At 36.7% G+C, this 21321-nt stretch overlaps 1 protein-coding gene and 1 long non-coding RNA gene across 6 annotated transcripts; one reads left to right on the top strand and one right to left on the bottom strand.

Annotated features, from left to right (window-relative positions):
* Positions 1–2721: 2721 nt before the first annotated feature.
* On the bottom strand, positions 2722–14801 carry LOC136842505 (caspase-1-like). Of its 2 annotated transcripts, XM_067109898.1 has the most exons (8): positions 14580–14801; positions 10342–10511; positions 9137–9217; positions 7271–7388; positions 6419–6539; positions 5361–5554; positions 4988–5138; positions 2722–3658 (listed from the first exon to the last, which is right to left on the bottom strand). In XM_067109898.1, the coding sequence occupies exons 2-8, from the start codon at positions 10494–10496 to the stop codon at positions 3420–3422; spliced, it is 1059 nt and encodes a 352-aa protein (XP_066965999.1). In that variant the 5' UTR covers positions 10497–10511; positions 14580–14801; the 3' UTR covers positions 2722–3419. The 2 variants fall into 2 exon arrangements, with proteins under 2 accessions (XP_066965999.1, XP_066966000.1); XM_067109899.1 differs by lacking the exon at positions 9137–9217 and having other exon boundaries at positions 3217–3658; positions 14580–14743.
* Positions 14802–17080: 2279 nt separating this feature from the next.
* LOC136842504 (uncharacterized) lies at positions 17081–21072 on the top strand. Of its 4 annotated transcripts, none has more exons than XR_010854243.1 (4): positions 17081–17105; positions 17953–18202; positions 20264–20536; positions 20944–21072. It is a non-coding gene; the product is annotated as an uncharacterized lncRNA (long non-coding RNA). The 4 variants fall into 4 exon arrangements; XR_010854241.1 differs by lacking the exon at positions 17081–17105 and adding an exon at positions 17119–17158; XR_010854242.1 differs by lacking the exon at positions 17081–17105 and adding an exon at positions 17275–17452.
* The last annotated feature ends 249 nt before the right edge of the window (positions 21073–21321 follow it).

Here is a 21321-nt window from a genome sequence, read left to right as displayed (position 1 = left end):
GTCGGATGCTCGGAGACCGGAACGCACCAGTTTGAACTTAGGGTCGTTCGCAACGCTAATTTACGCGCATTTGATTTAAATTGCATGACTACAGAGCCACGCCGACACTGGTCCGTGATTCTGCGTGTGAAACACATGATTTTGGAAATACTGAATATTGTATATCATAGTCTGTTACGAATAATAAGAGTTTATTACTCCTCTGAACTTGAAATCGAAGAGAAAATAACCATTCGCAGCCTCCGAAAAAAGCTGTGCACATACGAGAGAGAGAGAGAGAGAGAGAGAGAGAGAGAGAGAGAGAGAGAGAGAGAGAGAGAGAGAGAGAGAGCACATGCAAAAAATGGAAATCTTTAAGCGTGTGTCTGTGTGTATGAGTAGAGAATAATCGATACAAAATGAAACCCCCCCAAAAAACAAAAAAGTTAGAAAACAACTGATACTAAATAACCTCTGTGTGATCACGCCTGATGTAGCACTATAAGGCGAGGAATGATTGATAACATTCAAATAAGAAATTTGTATTACTTTCAACCATTTCCCTTTTGAATATGAGTGACTGAATAGTAAATGTCTATATTAGCATTATTATTTGTGTCGTTGCTTCGATAATGAATTTCCCAAGATATTTTCCAAGATGTTTTGTGTGCCTGAATTCCAGCTACCATCACCGCCACCGCCCTTGTCAGGAAAATCTAGGAAAATCTAAGCTTCCATGGTGGGTTTCTATATTACAGAGGCGAAAGTTCTTGCGATGTTCAAATTTAGTTACATTGAGAAAACAAAATTCTTCTATTTCCACGGCTTTTAGGAGTACATGTGCAATAAGCTCGACTTTGGTGCATGAGTGAATGAACATGACACCTGTGTCAAGTCAGTTTACGTAGCCTGGTAGCGTAGCTCAACAGCTTACTGTATGTGTGAAAAATAATGTTAATTTATCATGGTAATTATGATTAAAGTGTTAATTTCAATACTTTACAAAGACTGATACATTCGGTCACCGGAGACGACTGATATTCGCAAAGATCATTCCAAATTATAAGTGAATGCATACTCACCTACTTGCAGAATAACTCACGAATCACCCAAGCGTAACACAAGAACTAAGGTTATGCTCACTAATCGTCTCTAGTCTAATGACAGGATTGTCGGATGCTCGGAGACCGGAACGCACCAGTTTGAACTTAGGGTCGTTCGCAACGCTAATTTACGCGCATTTGATTTAAATTGCATGACTACAGAGCCACGCCGACACTGGTCCGTGATTCTGCGTGTGAAACACATGATTTTGGAAATACTGAATATTGTATATCACAGTCTGTTACGAATAATAACAGAGTTTATTACTCCTCTGAACTTGAAATCGAAGAGAAAATAACCATTCGCAGCCTCCGAAAAAAGCTGTGCACATACGAGAGAGAGAGAGAGAGAGAGAGAGAGAGAGAGAGAGAGAGAGAGAGAGAGAGAGAGGAAATGAAAAAAATGGAAATCTTTAACAAACGAGAGTAAAACCGAAACCGATTCCATCAAGTTACAACTAACCGTTTACATTTCATTATATTTTCTTGTCTACTTGAATTGCATTTGCATGAATTCTAGGCAAAAGCTGTAATCACAATATATTGGGCTAAGGGGCGAAAATTAGTTCATTGGTCGATTTTTTTTTAATTACCGACAAAAAGACAAAAAGAAAATTAACGATGATTGAGCGTGTTCTATTGGCAATTACATAAATTACGTAATCATTCTGACGCACATGATCACAGGGACAGTGTAAGCTTCAAGGCCGGCTCATATCCCAACTAACATTTTCTTTTTTCGGGGAGCGGATGTCCGATTATTCAAGATAATGCAAGCTCAGCATATGTTACATGTTCTCATTCATTTTTTTTAAATCTAAATAATAAACATTCAGTGTATAGGAGCGGCTACTCTACATCCTTTGTTTCAAGTTCCACCAACAATGTTAACTTCACAATTTAGAGTTTTTAATTCTCGGCTTATTCCGCCGAAAACGACCTCCTCAGGGACGTATATCAAGATCATTTCACGTTATTTTATGCTGTAAGAATCAATCATCTTGTTTTCACTGTTTTACCAATCATTAACCAGGAATAGTTTTATCTTGTGTACGAATGGCAGTATTTTCACGAAACTTAACTTCTTGCGGTAATTTTTATTAAATAATCTTGGGCAGGTTATTCAAAAAAGATCTAAATCCCATTGGAAAGTTGGGTCTACTGTAGATTGCTCCACTCTGTTCAGCCAAGTAATATGGTTTGTTTTCAAGATGTTTCCGGTTGAAAATCCTTTAGCCCCGCCCTTTTGTATCTTGTTCTTTATACTGTTAGTGAAACTCTTGAAACGTTAAGACATATCGTTTACTTTGCTCTAATATCGGTAGACCTTTGTCTTGCTGCTCTTTTCATAATCTGTTCTTTTTCTGCGGCTGGTAATTCGTTAGGCCATGGCAAATCGACTTTCAGTAATCAAGCCCACTATGATATAATTATGAACATAACATCTTAATGAGTGCAATGTTTCTCAAGTGACACCCCGTTACGCAATGTATATTGGTTTTTTTTTTTTTTTTGAGCAGACTAGGTGTAAATATGGGCAAGGTCCCTAGGATAACATGGATCTTGCATAGAGTTCGATGTGTACAACTGGCTTCAGGTGCGAGTTCTTCATTGGCAAAGTAGGGAAGAAATTATCGAATTAAAATTGCAAAATTACCTTTTTATTATTGTTCTACTTAACTACAAAATGCTGATTACAATAAATTGTTTAAGTAAACTACAAAGTATTCATTTAAATATCCTAAGATTGTCGAAATAAATGCACATGCTTCACTTTCCTTTGCAAAAATATTTCCAGTGGTCAAGAAAATCCTTTTCAGTGACTTTAAAATCACCACCTCCCCTTTCTTTTTTCTTTATGCACTTAACGAAGATTTAGTTCGCTCCATGACACTTTGTTTCCAGAACAATGTATGCATGTCTTTTCCCATCATGCACCAGTCTGTGACGTTTATTAGTAAGTTTGTGATTAACAAAAATGATTGCTATTTTGTGTACTGATCTCTCACTGGAAGAATTGAAAGCTTAATCATCTCAATATTAAGATGAATATAGATAAGACTGAATTACTTGTTGGTTTATTTACTCATACATGTATGTATTCAATTATTCATATTTTTCCTGACCATATCTATTTCTTTTCTTGCTTTTATCATCCTGATTTGGTAAATCTCATTGTGGTTCGCGTTCTTTATTTCCATCTTTTGAGGTTTTTTCTATTTTTGTTCTGTTGCAGTGCTCCACTTTTTACAAATTCAACTGTATTGCATGAAAACTTTTTGTTTGTTTGTCCATCCGTCTGGTACTTCAACTGTCGAGGCGATGCGCAAAATCGGGTTAAAAGAATTTCACCTTCCGCATCAGCGTCGACACCATCTGCGGAATCTGCTTGTTTTTGTCAAGCTCTCCGGAACCAGGCATGTATGATTCATAGTGTACGGCCACCTCGCGGGTGACCTTCAGGAGCATGGAGAAGAGGTCTTCGTTGTGGGCATCTGCGTCGAGGACTCGGGTTAGAAAGTGGAGGAACACACTCCCACTCATCCCGCGGTTTTTGGATTTGAAGGCAAACATTCCTGTAAGTTGTCGTCATGCGTGTCATTAGACTTTTATTGAAGTGCTAATAATGCAAGTTATTCAAGTTTCTCTAAAGTACTTATCGAGCAAGTTATCAAACTTTCATTAAAGTACCTATTATTTAAGTTACTCAACTTTCAGTCCATTACTTATTGTGGGAGTTATTAAGCTTTTGTTAAGATATTTATCAAGCAAGTTTTTTAGCTTTTATTCAGTACTTATTATTCAAATTACTGAACTTTCATTCGGATCCTTATTATGCAAGTTATTAAAATTTTGTTTAGGTACTTATCAACAAGTAATTCAACTATCATTAAAGTACTCATTATCCAATTCTTAAAACTTTAATATATGCACTTATTATGCAAGTTAATAAACTCTCATGAAAGTATTTACACATATTTCTTTGTCAGTATTCAGTTTCCACAAAGCAATGATCTCATCCACAGTCATACTTTAGCCTAGCTGGGTAAAGAAAGCCCTTGTACAAAAAATGTCAACAACACTAGCTACTTCATACACCTAGACAGAGGGCTCATCAGCAGTGTTGAGCCCCTCTACACACACACACACACACACACTGTACCACTCACCTATATCTTGCAAGAATTCTGTAGCTTCCATGGTATACTTTGTGACATCATGCCACTACTATTCCTTAGTATATTATATATCACCTGTACCCTGAAGCAGTGGAACAGGTAATCATCCCACCCATTGATTCTGAACTTTTTCCTCATTCAAATATACCTTTCACGTAGTGGCTAGTTCCTCAGTCACACTTTACCCACCATAAGTCAGCATCTCACTTGAAATTCAAATCCCTTCAGCTGGTGTCCTGCCATTTTTCTAAAACATCTTAATGCCCATCATACACTCAACAGTCAATTCCACAAACATTTTCAAACTTGACCTAACTTCCATTCTTCCACCATCCAGTTCAGCTTCTCTTTCATCTTCATGTATATATATATATATATGTGTGTGTGTGTTTGTGTGTATGTATGTCTGTATATATAATATATATACATACATACATATATATACATATATTATATTATATATATATATATATATATATATATATATATATATATATATATATATATATATATATATATATACACACAGTATTTATGTAGTGTCTTACCCTTATCATAATACGATATGACGATGATGCACAGGATAGAGTTTTATCTCATGACTTATTTTCATATCATCATGCCAATACCCAGAGGTTATCAGTCATACGAGGAGTAAACTAAAATAAAAAAAAAAAGTTTATGATAAAAGATCAGGAATAATTAAACCCAACAGGCTCATCTTACCTGGGTATGATGCCCACATCATGAGCATATCAGCATACAGGGGTATCGCATAATCTTCATTAAGAGTTACGTCAATCGAGTCTGTTTGTACACTGAGGGCTTTGGGTTTCCTAAGTTGAACGCCTTTATCCGTGTCTTCGCCTCTGCAAGCCTGTTGGAGGACATTATGGCAGTGTAGCACGAGCAGATTTTCAGGCACCATCTTGCATCTTACGAGCAACCGTTGCACTCAGCAGCTAATTCTTTTTGTCACAGTACAAATTTGAAACCAAGCGATTCTCGGTATAAATATTAATCTCATGTATGATACCACCTTAACGTTAAAATCATGAAAAAGCAAGACATAAATTTCAGTTGGACAAAACATTTATACCTGAATGAAAAATAACTTAGGCTTCCCTGCTAGAGATGGGCACTTCTCAGGAGTGAAGTTTTTCCAAAGTTCGGAAGTATTGACCATGGAGTCATACGTCCAGATGAATTCTTTGTTCGTTTTTTCGTTCAAGCCGCCGTGACTCATGAAGACCACCACTAAACTGTCACATTCAGTATGGTCTGAGCTTTGAACTGGAAAAGAATAGTGATCATAAGTATGAAACAGGTGCAGGCCCAACAGATTATTGGCATACGTACTACCAGCTTTCAGTGAGCACTCTTCTTGACCTCAAACCTCTCTTAGAATCTGTAACGTTGTACCTAATTTGATTCTGCTATGTATCGTGATATCAGATCCTTTTTCTACTGTCTAAATGAATTAACACTTAAATACATAAGTGGAAGGAGAGGTTTCTTGAATACAAAAACAACACTTCAGCAACACCTTATTCAACGTTGATTGTAATCTTTTAACTGCTGATATATCAAGATTTTTGTAAAAGGGTCTATTTAAGGAATATTGCAAAAACATATATACTTGGAAGATTGATAGAAGTGAGAGAAGGAATTTCAGTTTTAAGTTTTATTACGTAAAAATAGCTTCAGATCACATCATCAGGATTTGGAATAAACTCATTAGGAAGGCTATTCATATAGGTAACTGGAAACGATGATTTTTGATGGAACCCGCAAACTAAAAGTGAAAATTGGTAAACGAGAAAACAAACTCCAATGGAACTTTACTAGTGAACATAGAGGGAAGGTCACATACAGCATCTTTACATATTGAAGTCTTAAGCGGGAAGCTTGATTGGAATGGCAAGGCCTTTTTGCTATGTACTGTGAAAAGTCTAAGAAATATAAAGCAATGTTACAAAATGCCCAAACAGCTTAAGAACTGATGATCATACCCTGCTTTTAATCATTTAACCTTGCCGTACATTGATGACCGACAGAACGAAAGAAGTAGATTAAACAGATAACTATGCATATATACAAGAAAAGCTCTTTGTTAAATGTGAATGGCTGAGCGCTTGAATAAAATACAATACTCACCCCGCTCTAGAACTTTAAGGAAATCTCGCTTGGGAAGATCCATGTAAGTCTGAACCTCATAATGAAGTTTCTTGAAAGTTACCTCACAAATCTTCGAATCGTGGAAGGCGCAGTCGCGACGCTGAAATTTTAATGTGAGTAAGGGAAAGTGACAAACAAGACAAACAAGAATCATTTTATTTACTGTGCCAGTAAATAAAATGATTCTTTTTCATAAGATAACATAGATAAATGTCTAAATCTGCCGATTTCTCATGAATGGCTCTGTAACCACGCTCATTTCAACTAGAAAACTTCGTACTTTGTAATACTGTCAGCCTTTAAGTGTCAAATACTTTCTCCTGAGGATATAACAACAGCCTTCTTACACAAGTAAACAGAAGTTCAGAGTGATTCTGGGCTCTTTTGTAAGCAGTGATATAAACTGATCATGGAGTTTTAACAAATCAGAGTTTGTTTATGACTTTTGCTACATTTATTTTACCTCTCAGCACAAAATATTCTTTAATCTTCAACCGATATCCAGCGAATGGACTGGTCAAGTTTTGAGGTCAGTTAGTGTGAAATGAGAGAGAAAAGCCCAGTGATGAACTTTATGAACTACACTCGACCAAATCAACTTTGTTTCCGCCATTTTGTTCCCAGTTTTGCATTACTTTGCCTGTTCAAAAATTGTATCAAATGTTCAAATACTGAGAAAAATAAGTAAATAAAGTGTCATAAAATTTTTTTTCTGCGGAATTTTGTATAAAAATTTCCAACTTAGTATAACAAAAATATTGATCATTCTGGAAACCGCCAACTATTATAACTAAAACATAGGATAAACAACAATCATCAATTTTTCCTTACAGGTGGTCCCCCACGGCTGAAATCACTGTAGGCCAAAATGACAGCCAGCCCTCTCTTCTTGTGCTTCATGTTGTAATATTCACTGAAAGGACCAACGGGCATATCTGCATCAGGTCGGCTGAAAGAAGAAAATAAGATGTCTGCATTTATGTACATGACTCGACAGGACCTAACATAGGCATTCTACATTTCCTAGCCCATGAACATACCATTATTATTATCATATTATAAAGAAAGTAATCGCCGCTTATACTTCACTGTGAGAAATTACTTGCGCTACCTGAATCTCACACATTCTATTATTGAAAAACAACGATTCAAAACCTAAATTAAAATTTCGAGCATTCTTTTACTTTAGATGAAACCTCGATTGTTTAAACACAAAATAAAAGCATAACTTTCAGGCAGGTATTTGACACTGAGATATGTGATATTTATCTCAGATAAAATCTGTCATAAGAGTCCTTCATTTTAAAGCGCTTAGTCTCGGCTGTTACTATGAATGACAGTTTCAGTAACTTTCATCACCCCTGTTTTCAGTTCGTAAATGGAACATTATCTGGCGACCAGGAGAACTAAATATCTAAGATTTATTCACACAGGCGACTTACCTCTTAGTTTCTGATGTGATTATTTTGAGAAGTCTTTAATTGCATTCATCTGTTTGCTGCACTGCCAAACTCTTTGGTCAGTTTTCAGCAATATTTCACTTAGATGGGTCCTTTTTCGGTAAAGGTTTGTCATTTTTGGTGCTTGCGTGTTTTGTTAGGTTGCTGCAGTTTTTTTTCTTTTATTTATTCTTTCTGAGAGTCTATGGGTTTAGCATGAAAAAGTGAGCACTCTCATTGAGTTGTTGTCCTGTTTGAGTGTAACCATTGCCGTTGCCAGGAAGGGTTGCCGTGTGACAACTCACGATAAATCTAGAAATAGAATGACTGACGACCTTATGAAACATATTGCATCGCCAAAAGCCAACACGTAATGCACGGAGAGAGAGAGAGAGAGAGAGAGAGAGAGAGAGAGAGAGAGAGAGAGAGAGAGAGAGAGAGAGAGAGAGAGAGAAAAAATATTCTTTTATACAATAGCATGTTATTGCTACTACTAGGTGTGGTTGTTTTCTGACAACTAATGAATAATGCAAGGACTAAGGAGAGAGAGAGAGAGAGAGAGAGAGAGAGAGAGAGAGAGAGAGAGAGAGAGAGAGAGAGAGAGAGAGAGAGATAACCAAAACGTCGATGAGATGAGGAGAAAAAATGCGCCTCCAGTTATGAAATTTGTCTAATATACGTAGCTATCAAGATTAGCCATTTGATATACTCTGGACATGTTACCTGGCACTTGATTTTTGTGGATAGCCACTGCAGGTCATGTGTTATGAAGTCACACAAACACACACACATATATATATTATATATATATATATATATATAATATATATATATATATATATATATATATATATATATATATATATATATATACATACAATTTCATAAACTTATGTTGGGTTCGAACCAATCAGACTTGATGGAAAATAATGTTTTAGAGTTGGACACAGTCTACCTTCCTGTATTTGAGCTCTCATTGCAGCAAGCCGTTGAGGCAAGCTTCAAATTTCAAAAATTCGGCTATCATTTTGCCAGATTTCATCACATTGACCTAAAGTTAATCTCTTATACTTGCAAATTCCAGAACAGCAAGGCAGGTTTTACTGTCTCCCCTGTGGCTCGTACTCGAGTTTGCTCTGTTCTTAAATATATAAGCCCCTGGGCTATAGGGTCTTGGTGGTTTATTCTCCTGGGCATTAGGTATTAATCAGTGGGTCCTGGTATTAATCTAAGGATATAAAAAACGTTATTATCTTACTCGAAAGGTATAGCTCTCGTCCGTCCAAAGTTCAGGGCATCTATGAGGTCCGAGAGTTTGTCAGTCTCATCTTTCGGTGAACTGCGTTGTTGATGAGGAGCGACCCAGGAGGAAAAAAGGAAATACGATATTAGATTTCTGAATGAAAGTATTGTTTTGAAACAGAACTGGTTTTTTTCTCTAGGGATTCCAGTGAAATTTGGGATAGTAAAATGCGAAAGGAAAAATGAAAAATAAAAATGGGGCGAGACTTGGGTGTTTTGCTTTAATCAACCTCATATCTTTCTGAGGCTGAGGCGGTTGGGGGTTTCATTAGTTTGGGCAAGGGACTGGTAGGAGGGGTGTATACTATACCCTCACATTTTCTATTACCAACAACCATATCCCTAGTAAGGCCTGGAAGTAACAAAGGTCTCAGTAAACCAACCGGTGGAACACCAGACAAGATAAGAATTCGATTCTTAGAAAAAAAAAATGATCGATGTGCCATAATCCGAGCAACGCAGGGTGATCCATCATATGACGTTGTTCCAGATAGTGAACACACGTGAATGATAAGAAATATCAATTTTTATCTTGTTGGTTCCACCTAAACAATTTACCGTGTCAGTGCAAATATCGCTCTACAAAGCTGTATATTTTGATAATGTACTGCCTATATCGTGGGTCTTATTTGTATGCCAATGTCTTACATGCGGATGTTATCTCTTGCGCCGTAAATTTTAGTACCAGTGGAGTAAACCATGTTATAAGAACTTATTCCACGCTGTCCCCTCCCCTCTCTCTCCACACACGCACACATACACACGAGCACGTTTCAAGAAAGGTATTCATATTTATCTGTTAAGTATACATGTTCATAATTTCATACTTCTCTGCCTGATATGATTTACTCTTCCAAACAGAGGTAAGGAAAAAACACAACCAACGATAAGCATCTGAGCTCAATTAACAGTCTAGGAAGTGCATGCTTGACCATTATCAAAATCAAACACCAAAAGTTCACGGCGCATGATGATGCTAACAAACTAAAAACCTACGATTAAATCAAAGCCAAAACAACAAAGGAAGGTGATAATATGATTAATGCAAACAATAACAGCAATATTATAATTAGTACAATGTAAAAACATACTTATATATGGATACTGTATTTAGAATCGGAATTCTCTGTGTAGTGCAAGGAAAAATGAGGTGGAAAATACCTTTCTGCAGCGCTAGGCTCTGGCGCAACCGACGCGTTGTTGGCAGAGTCTTGAATTTCCCGGACTTGTTCAACTTTCTCTTGTTTTTTTCCAGTATTCACCGTGTTTGATTCCCCAGTAGCGGATGCTTTTTGGTCCTTATCTGTTGACTCCATCGTCGGAGGATTCTCCTTGAAAGATAAACAGAAAACAAGATAGTTAAACGTGTAATGGAAACGGGTGGTAAAAGTATATTATGAATATGACTCCTTTGGGGTTGCGTAGCAGTGCAAAAGAAAAGAACAATAAGGAAAAACTTGAATTATAGCGAAAAAGTTTAGTTTCGTGCATCAGTTCGACAATATTCAAGGTCCATTTATAAACAAAATGTCTCTATAAAAAAAAAGGATACCTATGAGGATACGCTGTAGAGAGAGAGAGAGAGAGAGAGAGAGAGAGAGAGAGAGAGAGAGAGAGAGAGAGAGAGCGCACGTGCAAAAAATGGAAATCTTTAAGCGTGTGTCTGTGTGTATGAGTAGAGAATAATCGATACAAAATGAAACCCCCCCGAAAAACAAAAAAGTTAGAAAACAATTGATACTAAATAACCTGTGTGATCACTATAAGGCGGGGAATGATTGATAACATTCAAATAAGAAATTTGTATTACTTTCAACCATTTCCCTTTTGAATATGAGTGACTGAATAGTAAATGTCTATATTAGCATTATTATTTATGTTGTTGCTACGATAATGAATTTCCCAAGATATTTTCCAAGATGTTTTGTGTGCCTGAATTCCAGCTACCATCACCGCCACCGCCCTTGTCAGGAAAATCTAGGAAAATCTTAGCTTCCATGGTGGGTTTCCGTATACTGTCAGCAACCGCTAGCTGTTAGGAATCCCTCTACATTACAGAGGCGAAAGTTCTTGCTATGTTCAAATTTAGTTACATTGAGAAAACAAAATTCTTCTATTTCCACGGCTTTTAGGCGCACATGTGCAATAAGCTCGACTTTGGTGCATGAGTGAATGAACATGACACCTGTGTCAAGTCAGTTCACGTAGCCTGGTAAGGCAGCTCAACAGCTTATGTGAAAAATAATGTTAATTTTTCATGGTAATTATGATTAAAGCGTTAACTTCAATATTTTACAAAGACTGATACATTCGGTCACCGGAGACGACTGATATTCGCAAAGATCATTCCAAATTATAAGTGAATGCATACCCACCTACTTGCAGAATAACTCACAAATCACCCAAGCGTAACTGACAGGATTGTTGGATGCTCGGAGACCCGAACGTACCAGTTTGAACTTAGGGTCGTTCGCAACACTAATTTACGCGCATTTGATTTAAATTGCATGACTACAGAGCCACGCCGACACTGGTCCGCGATTCTGCGTGTGAACCCCATTACTTTGAAAATACTGAATATTATATATCATAGTCTGTTACGAATAATAAGAGTTTATTACTCCTCTGAACTTGAAATCGAAGAGAAAATAACCATTCGCAGCCTCCGAAAAAAGTGCGTTCAAAACGTTTTACGAAGCAGTAACATCTGCGTTTGTCGAGTCGCTATTTCGTCACAATTCCTGGTCATTCACTAGGAATCTTTCACTTATTTTTGCGGTTAAGGTGCTGCAAAGTCCTGCTGGCAGTATCACTGCAGGTGATACTTGGAAAATTAAAACAGGCTGCATTTATGGTGCTTTGAAGCACCGTTCCCTAATGCTTCGTTTGTCTTACTTCTATTCCTGTTCATGCATGTAAAACTTTGTTTAGTCGCTGAGTCATCTTCAGTGTTACTCATCTGATATTTTCATCTTTCCGTTTTCTCTTTTCTTCCACCGTTTGAGCTTTTAGGCTTTGTAAGTTAATGGTCTTTTAGGCCTCCTATGATAATTACAACCAATTATACTGCACTACCTTGGTTGAGGGTTTTCTCTGCACTCATCGTATTCATCTCTTCTAATTGTTAAGTGAAAAGAACCTGGCCAAATATTCTTCACTCATGGTGGCAATATGAGAGAAAAGTATTAAGAGTAGAGCTAACCTCTCAGAGAACTGATGTTGCGGAGAACGTGACTAATTTTAGCAAATTTTATTTAAGTTGTAGAAAGTGAGTATATATAAAATTACATGTAATATATAAAATTACATTTCAGTAAAAACTTAGTGGTATAACGTACAGCAGGATATTGTGGAAGGCTTTCAATTAGATATTTCGTGATGGTTCAGGGTAATGGGTAGCCTGCAATTTTGCTGAAAGGAAGAGTGTGAAAAGTCTGAGTGATTTTTGATAATTGCAGCCGAGTATAATTCCAAATCAACTTACATTAATTTATAGACATGTATGCTCTGTGCCAGGATAAGGGTAGGGTAAGTGGTTCGACAACTCGGGGGTTACTTCAGATGGAAACGATTATGGACGTTAATTTAAAATGTACTCTAAATATTCAGAAAAACTTCGAAAATCCTTTATTATAGTTGAACGGTATCGTTTTTTACTTTTAAAAACCATATTTCACCTTTCAAAGTGAACATCTAGTCACTTTAACAGCTGCCATCCTACTTCCGGAACGAAAAACAAAAATGAAATAGCATTACTAGACAATAGAAAAGAATAGAATAGAATATAGAATTTAGATCTAAGGCCAAGCGCTGGGACCTATGAAGTCATTCAGAGCTGAAAGGGAAATTGGTTGTAAGAAGGTTTCACAGGTGTAACAGGAGGAAAACCTCGCAGTTGCGCTAGGAACAATCTTTAGAGAGGGTGGAAAGTCCGATGGAAGAAAGTGAATATGAAGGGAGGTACAATAGAAGAAATGAGAGGGGTTGCAGCTATAGGGGCCGAAGGCACTCTGCAAGGACCCTTAAGTAACTCCTACAGTGCACCACGTGAGGTGCACTGACAGCACTAACCCCCTACGGGGACTAGACAATGGAATTCCTCCCTGAAAAAAAAAGAGTGAACTACTGATTACTTCAGTGAACGCGGTCCACCTATCAGAAAAGAAACAAAACCCAACACATAACTATGTAACGAAGATAACAGACGTCATTTCTTTTAGCACCTATCTTGTATCTTGTCGCTGGAAAATACTTACGTTATCATACGAATTTGCCATCTGTCGAGAGGTACTTGTGTTGGAATTTACCACAGTATGTGCTCTATAGTGTAATTTTTTTAAATATATTAACTCAACCTTTTCTTGAACCAGGACCTTGCCACAGAACTCAGTATGCTAGGGATATATGTATATGTATATAAGATATAAATATATATGTATATACACACACACACACATATATATATAGATAGATAGATAAATAGATAGATAGATAGATAGATAGATAGATATAAAGACGAAGAGTGAAAATACTATATCATTGGTTTTTTCAAAAAATGTTCTCAACATGATTTCATGCCTTACAAATTTTGCAAATCACAGCTATAGTTTCCTCTGTGTCAAGGTTGAGTCTAGAACTGATCGTCCTCTGAATTACCTGCCTCGTCACTTCGGTATTTTCTCTCGAAGATTTACCTCCAATGCCCTTTTACATAACTTAATTTAATTATTACAAGTTTCAGAGATGTACTTTTCTCTTGGAACAACTGTTAATAGTCAGCCTTTTATAATCGTCGTCTCTTTATCGCTTATCTTTCTGTTTTTCTACAGTTTTTATGCTCTTTAATTTCCGTTTTCGCTGACTCCTAAAGTTATAATATTTTAAACGCAGGAAAAAATCTCCGTGTCGAAGTATTGTTTAGCTCATACATTTTTTTAGTAAAAATTATTTTCATTTATATATACAGTATATATATACATATATATATATATATATATATATATATATATATATATATATATATATATATATATATACATATTATATGCGTGTGTGTTTGTGAGGGTTGGGTGCAGACAGGTATAATGATCATAATGATGATTACCTTCATTCTGCATGCAAAGAATATAGAAGTATTGTTACCAGTGACAAATCGAGCGCAAAGGGCTCCCGAGCTTTGTACCTTCGGACAGGATGTGATCAAGTATTAAGGAATGATTTGTTCTTTAAATCAGTTCTTTTTCTCTGCCTCTTCTCCACAACAGGGCTCTCCGGACTTGCCAGTTCCCAGAGATCGCAATCCTGCCACTTCGGCATCTTCAGTGGCTCCCCTAAAGTTCTGATCAGGATCCAAAACCATCCCAACAGAATAGTAAGAAACATGAGTTCTGCTAACTAACCTGTTGCGTAAAACAGTTGCTTCTACCTTCCCGTTCCGTATCCAGTCGAGAGGTTTGCCACTATTCGCGATTCGACGCTAATTTCTGCTTCAAGACGTTGGGATTAGATATGTCGACATTCGACACTGCTGAAATGTCACTCGTAACTCCTTGAGGTGCGGACTAGCCTACAAACCTTGGGACTGCTGTAAACCACACACACACACACACATACACTACTGTAATTCTTATCTAATCAACAATGATACTCAATCAACCGTTATAAAATAATAACGCTGCTGATATAACTTCGGTGAGCAGCATAATTCCGCTGCTCATTATTTACTAATATCACTTCTTACGAGGAACAGCAAGCTCAACTAAAGTGAAGATAATATGAACTTATACTGTGATAATGACATTCCATTACATGTAGAGTCTTATAGATAATTCGTTCATTCTTAGAGCACTTAATATCTGCAGTCCAGACTTTATCAATGAGGAATTAGAATTTATACATCAAGGTGGAATTTAAAATAACTTTAAATTAGAAGATATTGATTACAGTCTTACATTAGCAAGAAAAACATTTTACTCTTACGAGGAGAAAAACAGAAAACAATTTTATATCTTTCCCCTACCATCCCACATTAGAATCTATAGTCTACCCCCTAAGGTTTTAGTGCAACTGTTTTCATATCCTAGCACCAATGGTAAACTTTAATTCGTAATAGTCCGGAAAGCAATTAAGGAATTGTTTATAAGAATACCATGAAGTGCGGAAGTTTTTATAAAGGACATTCTGGGAAGACACTCGAAAAACGTATTGTGAATCATAAATATACAAGTAATGCCTTATTTGTTCACAACATATGTGTAATTCACCAATTGACTGGCTCAGGTCAAAGATTTTATTTAAGAGCACAGGTTTTACTGAAAGAAATTTGATAGAGAAAGTTTGAGTTGTTCACGACAAAGAAAAAAAAAATAGTTTATCGTCCGGTTTATATAAATTAGGTCCTTTTATTTTACATGCTATGAGACGTCAGCACAAATCAAATGATGTTATCCATTAAATATATGATATACTTTTGTTAAAGTGTACTTAGTGTTGTGCTGTTTCAAGTGGACATATTACCTAATTTGATATTTTGTTATTTTTCAATTGTTTATCTGCTATTCTTTATTTACTGTACTGTTTTCCTGTTATGTGCTTTTAGTTCAAACTACTAGTTTTTGGTAACGGTAGCCCATATATATTTTTTTTTTTTAGATTTTAGGCCTTTCTTGGCTACATACCATGTAAACATTGTTTCTTTCCTTAATAAAAGCTCCAAGGAGAGGACCATTGGAGGACGAAACTGTTGGGCACATTCTAAACTTTTATGTCTTTCATTCCCGTATGTGGAATGCAGCTGAATGATATATCTTCGTGTGTAAGAAAATTACCGGTATTATACATTTGTATATGTGACTGACTGAATGAAGGAAGAGAGGGAGACCGAGAAAGTGCTGCCGGGGTGGAGTGCAATGGATGGGTCTCAGTATTAAGGATCGTGAGTGACACAGTGCTGGTGGTTTATGGACTAAATGCACCATTGCCTCAATGCACCAACACTAGTCTGAATGCACCACGTATCATGGTCCGAATGCACCGAGTTATCTGGTCCCAATGCGCCACTTCCTAATTAAAGTGCATCTTTCCTTGTGGTCCCAATGGAACAACTGAATTCACATAACACCTGCTCTTTGGGGAACTATATAGGTATCTATATTCACTTTGCAGGATTATTTTCTTTGATACAGCGAATCATTTATAAAGTCTGAATACAGTAGAAATATCACAAAACCAACAAATGCATTATGCTATGGGAATAAAATTAAAACTAACCAGTTGAAATGCATTATTCCTTATGGTCCCAAGGCACCAACTTATTCACTTAACACCTGTTCTTTGGGTAACTATATAGGTAACTATATTTAGGCTATTCACTTTGCAGGATTATTTTTCTTTGATAAAGTGAATCATTTTAAAATTCTGAATATAAATAGAACATAAAAAACCAACAAACATTTTGCTCTGAGGGAGAAGTTTAAAACTTTACTACCTCTTAATTTAAACTACAAGCCTAAACTGTTCCTGAATGAAAACAGAATAGCCTATTACAAAACCAAGACACTATAAGACTTCTGCCAGAAAAATTCATAGCCTATAGATTAAGCTGGTGTACATAAAGTAAAATAAATATTGATATCAAATATGATGAAAAGGATGAATGATATCAAAGCAGAAATGAGACTATTCATTAAATTACCTAATAACTACTTTTAACAAGCGAAAAACTTTGAGATTTAACCATTTTCTAGTAAGAATGACAAAAATTTGATGATACCAGAATCAACTAGACAACAAGCGCATTTTTATGCAGTGTGGTACATTCAGACTAAGTGGTTGGTGCATTTAGACCAGGCTGGTGGTGCATTCGGTCTAGGGCCTAGGCTAATGGTGCATTCGGTCTGGTGCATTTTGTCTAGTTTCCGGTGCTGGTAAGGGATTTGAGTATTTGACACCCTGCTATTGAATCTTCTGTGCTGTATAGGTATTATATGAGGCAGGCGATGTGGAACTTCCACAGCTGATTCACCCTTGGTTCAACAGTTAAAAAATTTAATGACTGTTAATGTATGCATAGATATAAAACACATATCCTAGGTGAGTTTAGGCTGAAGAGGATCGGTTGGTCAATTCGCAGCCAGTGCCAGATAAAGTGTCCGAACAAAGACTTAACCCAACGATCCGCATTTCTTATAATTGCCAAGACTAAAAAGATGTGACAACATCCATAAAACTTTATTTCAGTAATTTCAAGCGTACGCTGCATTTTTTCCTTATGGTCAGTAATGCTGAACGATGGGCCAAGGCTAAAAATCTGACAAGTCATAACTACTATTCCTGAGTCATTTCATTTGAACATTGATTTTTCGATATTTCATCAAGAAATTTCTGCTGTCATTACCGTGACCCATCGTTCGAGAATCTCTCCTATTAGAATATGACTTCTATAATATAGAAACAATATAATTTCTGTTACTTAGTGGGAATACTTCCGTATTTCAAAGCGTTGAATAATCTCTCTTATTTTGGATCATGGAATGATTTAAGTGTGGTGCGAATTTGAATCGCAAGGGACGACGAAAGGCAAGTGAAGAGGTTTTATGTAAATTAGGCCAGTGACGTAAGTAACCCCAATATTATTTGTTTTTGTCACGAAAGCAAATGTTATTTACTTATGCACAGTTACTGTAGTCGCTTAAAAAGTGCTCAGGAACCCCAGTCAAAATTAATCAGTTTGAAGCCAAATTTCAGTAACCCGACTCCTTGCTTCTCTTGCAGTTATGAACAAAGATTGCGATGCTAGACCAGAATATGGAAAATGACGACTGTTACTACTATGAAGATAAAGATGAATGTAATTTCACATCGGCACAGCTTTCCCACATAACTGGGCACAACAAGAAGAAAGAACTAACATGGTTAGGCTAGGTTAGTCTGCCCTGCCGGTACCAAGAGCATTTGGGAACGAAAACCAAGGTCACAATTAGACCCAGGTCTTCCAAGGAGAATATTGGTATTGAAAGCCGAGGTAAGTTATGATCTTGAAATTAGGGCTTACAGAATTTTAAGCTTGCTGAGTTAAAAACTGAAAGAAGTTGAGTTTATTCCTTTAAAAACCATTAGGCTAAATCTAATGTATTTTACATAGTAGGGAGTCAGCTTCAACTAGAGTATTTGAAAACCCAGCTTATAAATTCGAGATTTACATCTTGTAGAACTTGCAGTAAAAATTGTCAGTTTCATTGAGGATTATGAAGCAGAGGTAGGTTAGCCATATTGATTCATGATTGGAAAGAATTTAGGCTAATAGCCTATTTAAAGATAAGTGGTTTTAGTGGAATCAGGGTAATTTAAAGTAATATTTTGTCGGCCGGCTGTAACTAAACTGTAATTGACCTTTGAAGACTACACAACTTGAATTACCTAACGTGGGGTAGGTCTAAGTCGGCATTCCGCGGCGAGCCCACCACCCCCCTCCATAGTTAATACGGCAAAATTGTAACCAGTAAACACCCCTATGGTACGTTAGGTTGGTATTTATAGCTGTGTTTACTGGTTACAACTTTGCCGTACTAGCTATGGAGGGTGATGGGCGGCTCGCCGCGGAATGCCAGCTTAGATCTACACTGTCGGTAGTGTAGTCTTCAAAGGTCAGTTGCAGTTTAGTTACAGCCGGCCGACAAAATATTACTTTAAATACTTGTAAAGCAAGTAAAATAACATAGGAAAATGTCAATTGCCATAGTCTAGCTCACCGCGGACAGCCGGCTTAGAATTACCGAAATCAGAATCATCATTAAGGTTTGTCAAGAGAGAGTATTACCATGTAGGGGGTTAGTGCCATTAGTGCACCTCATGCAATATGCTGTAGGCATTACGTAAGGTTCTTTGCAGCTTCCCTTTGGCCCATAGTACCGACACCTGATTCCTTTCACTGACCCCCGTTCATATTCTCTTTCTTCCATCCCTAATGATTGTTTCTTAGGGCAACTGCCAGGTTTTCCACTTGTTATGCCCTTAAAAGTTTTTTACTCAGAATTTCATTTTCAGTGCTGAATGACCTCTTAGATTCCAGTGCTTGGTTTTTGTCTTAAATTTTGTATTGATGTTCCTATTCAGGTGTTAGCAGGTGTGACCTAACCAGATTTACCTTAACCTAACCTAACCTTGGACACCATATCTTAACCTTGCTGGGGGGGGGGTGGCTTTGCCCCTCTGGAACCCCCAGGCCAGTCGTGACCCCTTACTCTGTATTCTACCGTTATTTGCACATGCATATTTGCTGTAAGCTATGTAATCAATGTTTGAGGGTAACGTTTAACACTGAGAATGTGACCTAACCAGTTTTACCTTAACCTAACCTAACCTTGGACACCATGTCTTAACCTTGCTGGGGGGGGTGGCTTTGCCCCTCTAGAACCCCCAGACCAGTCGTGACCCCTTACTCTGTATTCTACCGTTATTTGCACATGCATATTTGCTGTAAGCTATGTAATCAATGTTTGAGGATAACGTTTAACACTGAGGATCTTCAGTTTAAATGTAGAACCAGATGAACAGTCCAACATTTACAGATAGTAGTAACTTGCAGTCCAATGAGCCATCATAATGGAAAATTCTAATTTTTTGTGAAACTTCGAAAAGGAGTTAGCTGAGCTGTTTGTTGTAAAGTAATGCAAGGATATTTTGCCTGTTAACAAACCAGTTGTATTTTCTGGTGACATGATGAAGTACTCTGTTGAGAGTATCATTCACAACATTAATTTAGAGTAAAATAGACAATGCTGCTGAAGATTGTATTACATAGGCAAATAACTGTATACTGCCATTATTAATCTTATTTCTTTTGGCACATGAGGCATATGGTAAATCTCAGAAAATGCTGTATGACAGGTTTGGGAATCAGTTCATTGCTGTTGAAGTCTTGAAGGCAAACTTGAATGTTGCGTAAAAACTCTGATCACAGAAAGTGTAAAACTGCAATGGAATTTGTGAAATACCTTTTGGTGCATAGAAAATTTGTATGGAAAATTCATAATTATAAATAAAATCAACCTTGAAATTTATATGGCCCTTTTCACTGTTTCAGTCCTTGCAATTTCATGGAGAGAAATGATGTTTATCTCCAATGGGCAAGGAAAAGGAAAGAGATCAGGATCTGCCTTGGAAGAAAATATGACGAATCTCCAAGACAAGGCTTTTAACCTCATTCAGAATTTGAAGTGGAATCTTATTGTCGGCGCATAAGAATAAGCAACATGCAATACTTTCATGCCTACCCACCTGTAATTGCCATTGTCATCATCATCCTTCAACATCATCTGAGCTTTAGTAGAGTATAAGGAGGAACATCTCTTGCCTAGTAAGTTTCCAGTGACTTTTAGTTTTAAGTTAAAAATTAGGTCAAGGGGTTTATAGATCTTTTATGGATTTTCTGTGGATTCTTAGACTGTATATAATTATCTGCTGTCCAGTGATATGTGACAATTAATAAGCAACTTTGCTATTACCAGTGAATAATTAAGATTTAATCATTTTAGGCCTTTGGTCTTTGTGAAAGAAGTCTATTGTTCAAGTAATTCAGGGTACTCTTTCACATAGTTGAATGTTAAAATTATACTTCTTTCATGGATCTGAACATTTTGGTAGGCTAATTGCATTATTTTGTTTAGACTGATAAAGATAAATGAATTTGTGTGTAACTTTTGTCTTTATTACAGAGAACAAATTTGGTACAGATTAGTGATTAAGTTTGTTAATGCTTTTCAGTACCCGAAGGTTTTCAAAATTTCCAGGAATTGGGATGCTTCCATCACAGAGCAGTGCTTTAGTCATCAGAGATTTTGGTAAATGCCATATGATAATCTTGTACCTTAATGAATAAATATTGTTTGGAGACTTAAATTTTTTATTGATTGAACTCATATTTCATTAACTTAAGGTCAGGAACAACTGTTTTGACAGTCTCTCTTGGGGTAATTTTGAAAGCCATTTTTAATGATCCCAAAGAAAATGAGTCTGATGTAGAAATTACTTGCTTAAATTGCAGAAAGGAGGATTGTTCCTAGGAATACAAACCAGGCACTTTCATGTTAGGAGTATTCCTTAACATCAGCTGGAATTGATCTTTACAAGGTAGTTGACTGG

The sequence above is a fragment of the Macrobrachium rosenbergii genome, chromosome 10 (assembly GCF_040412425.1).
Source record: "Macrobrachium rosenbergii isolate ZJJX-2024 chromosome 10, ASM4041242v1, whole genome shotgun sequence".
Lineage (NCBI taxonomy): Eukaryota > Metazoa > Arthropoda > Malacostraca > Decapoda > Palaemonidae > Macrobrachium > Macrobrachium rosenbergii.
This window is presented reverse-complemented; position numbering and strand designations above follow the sequence as displayed.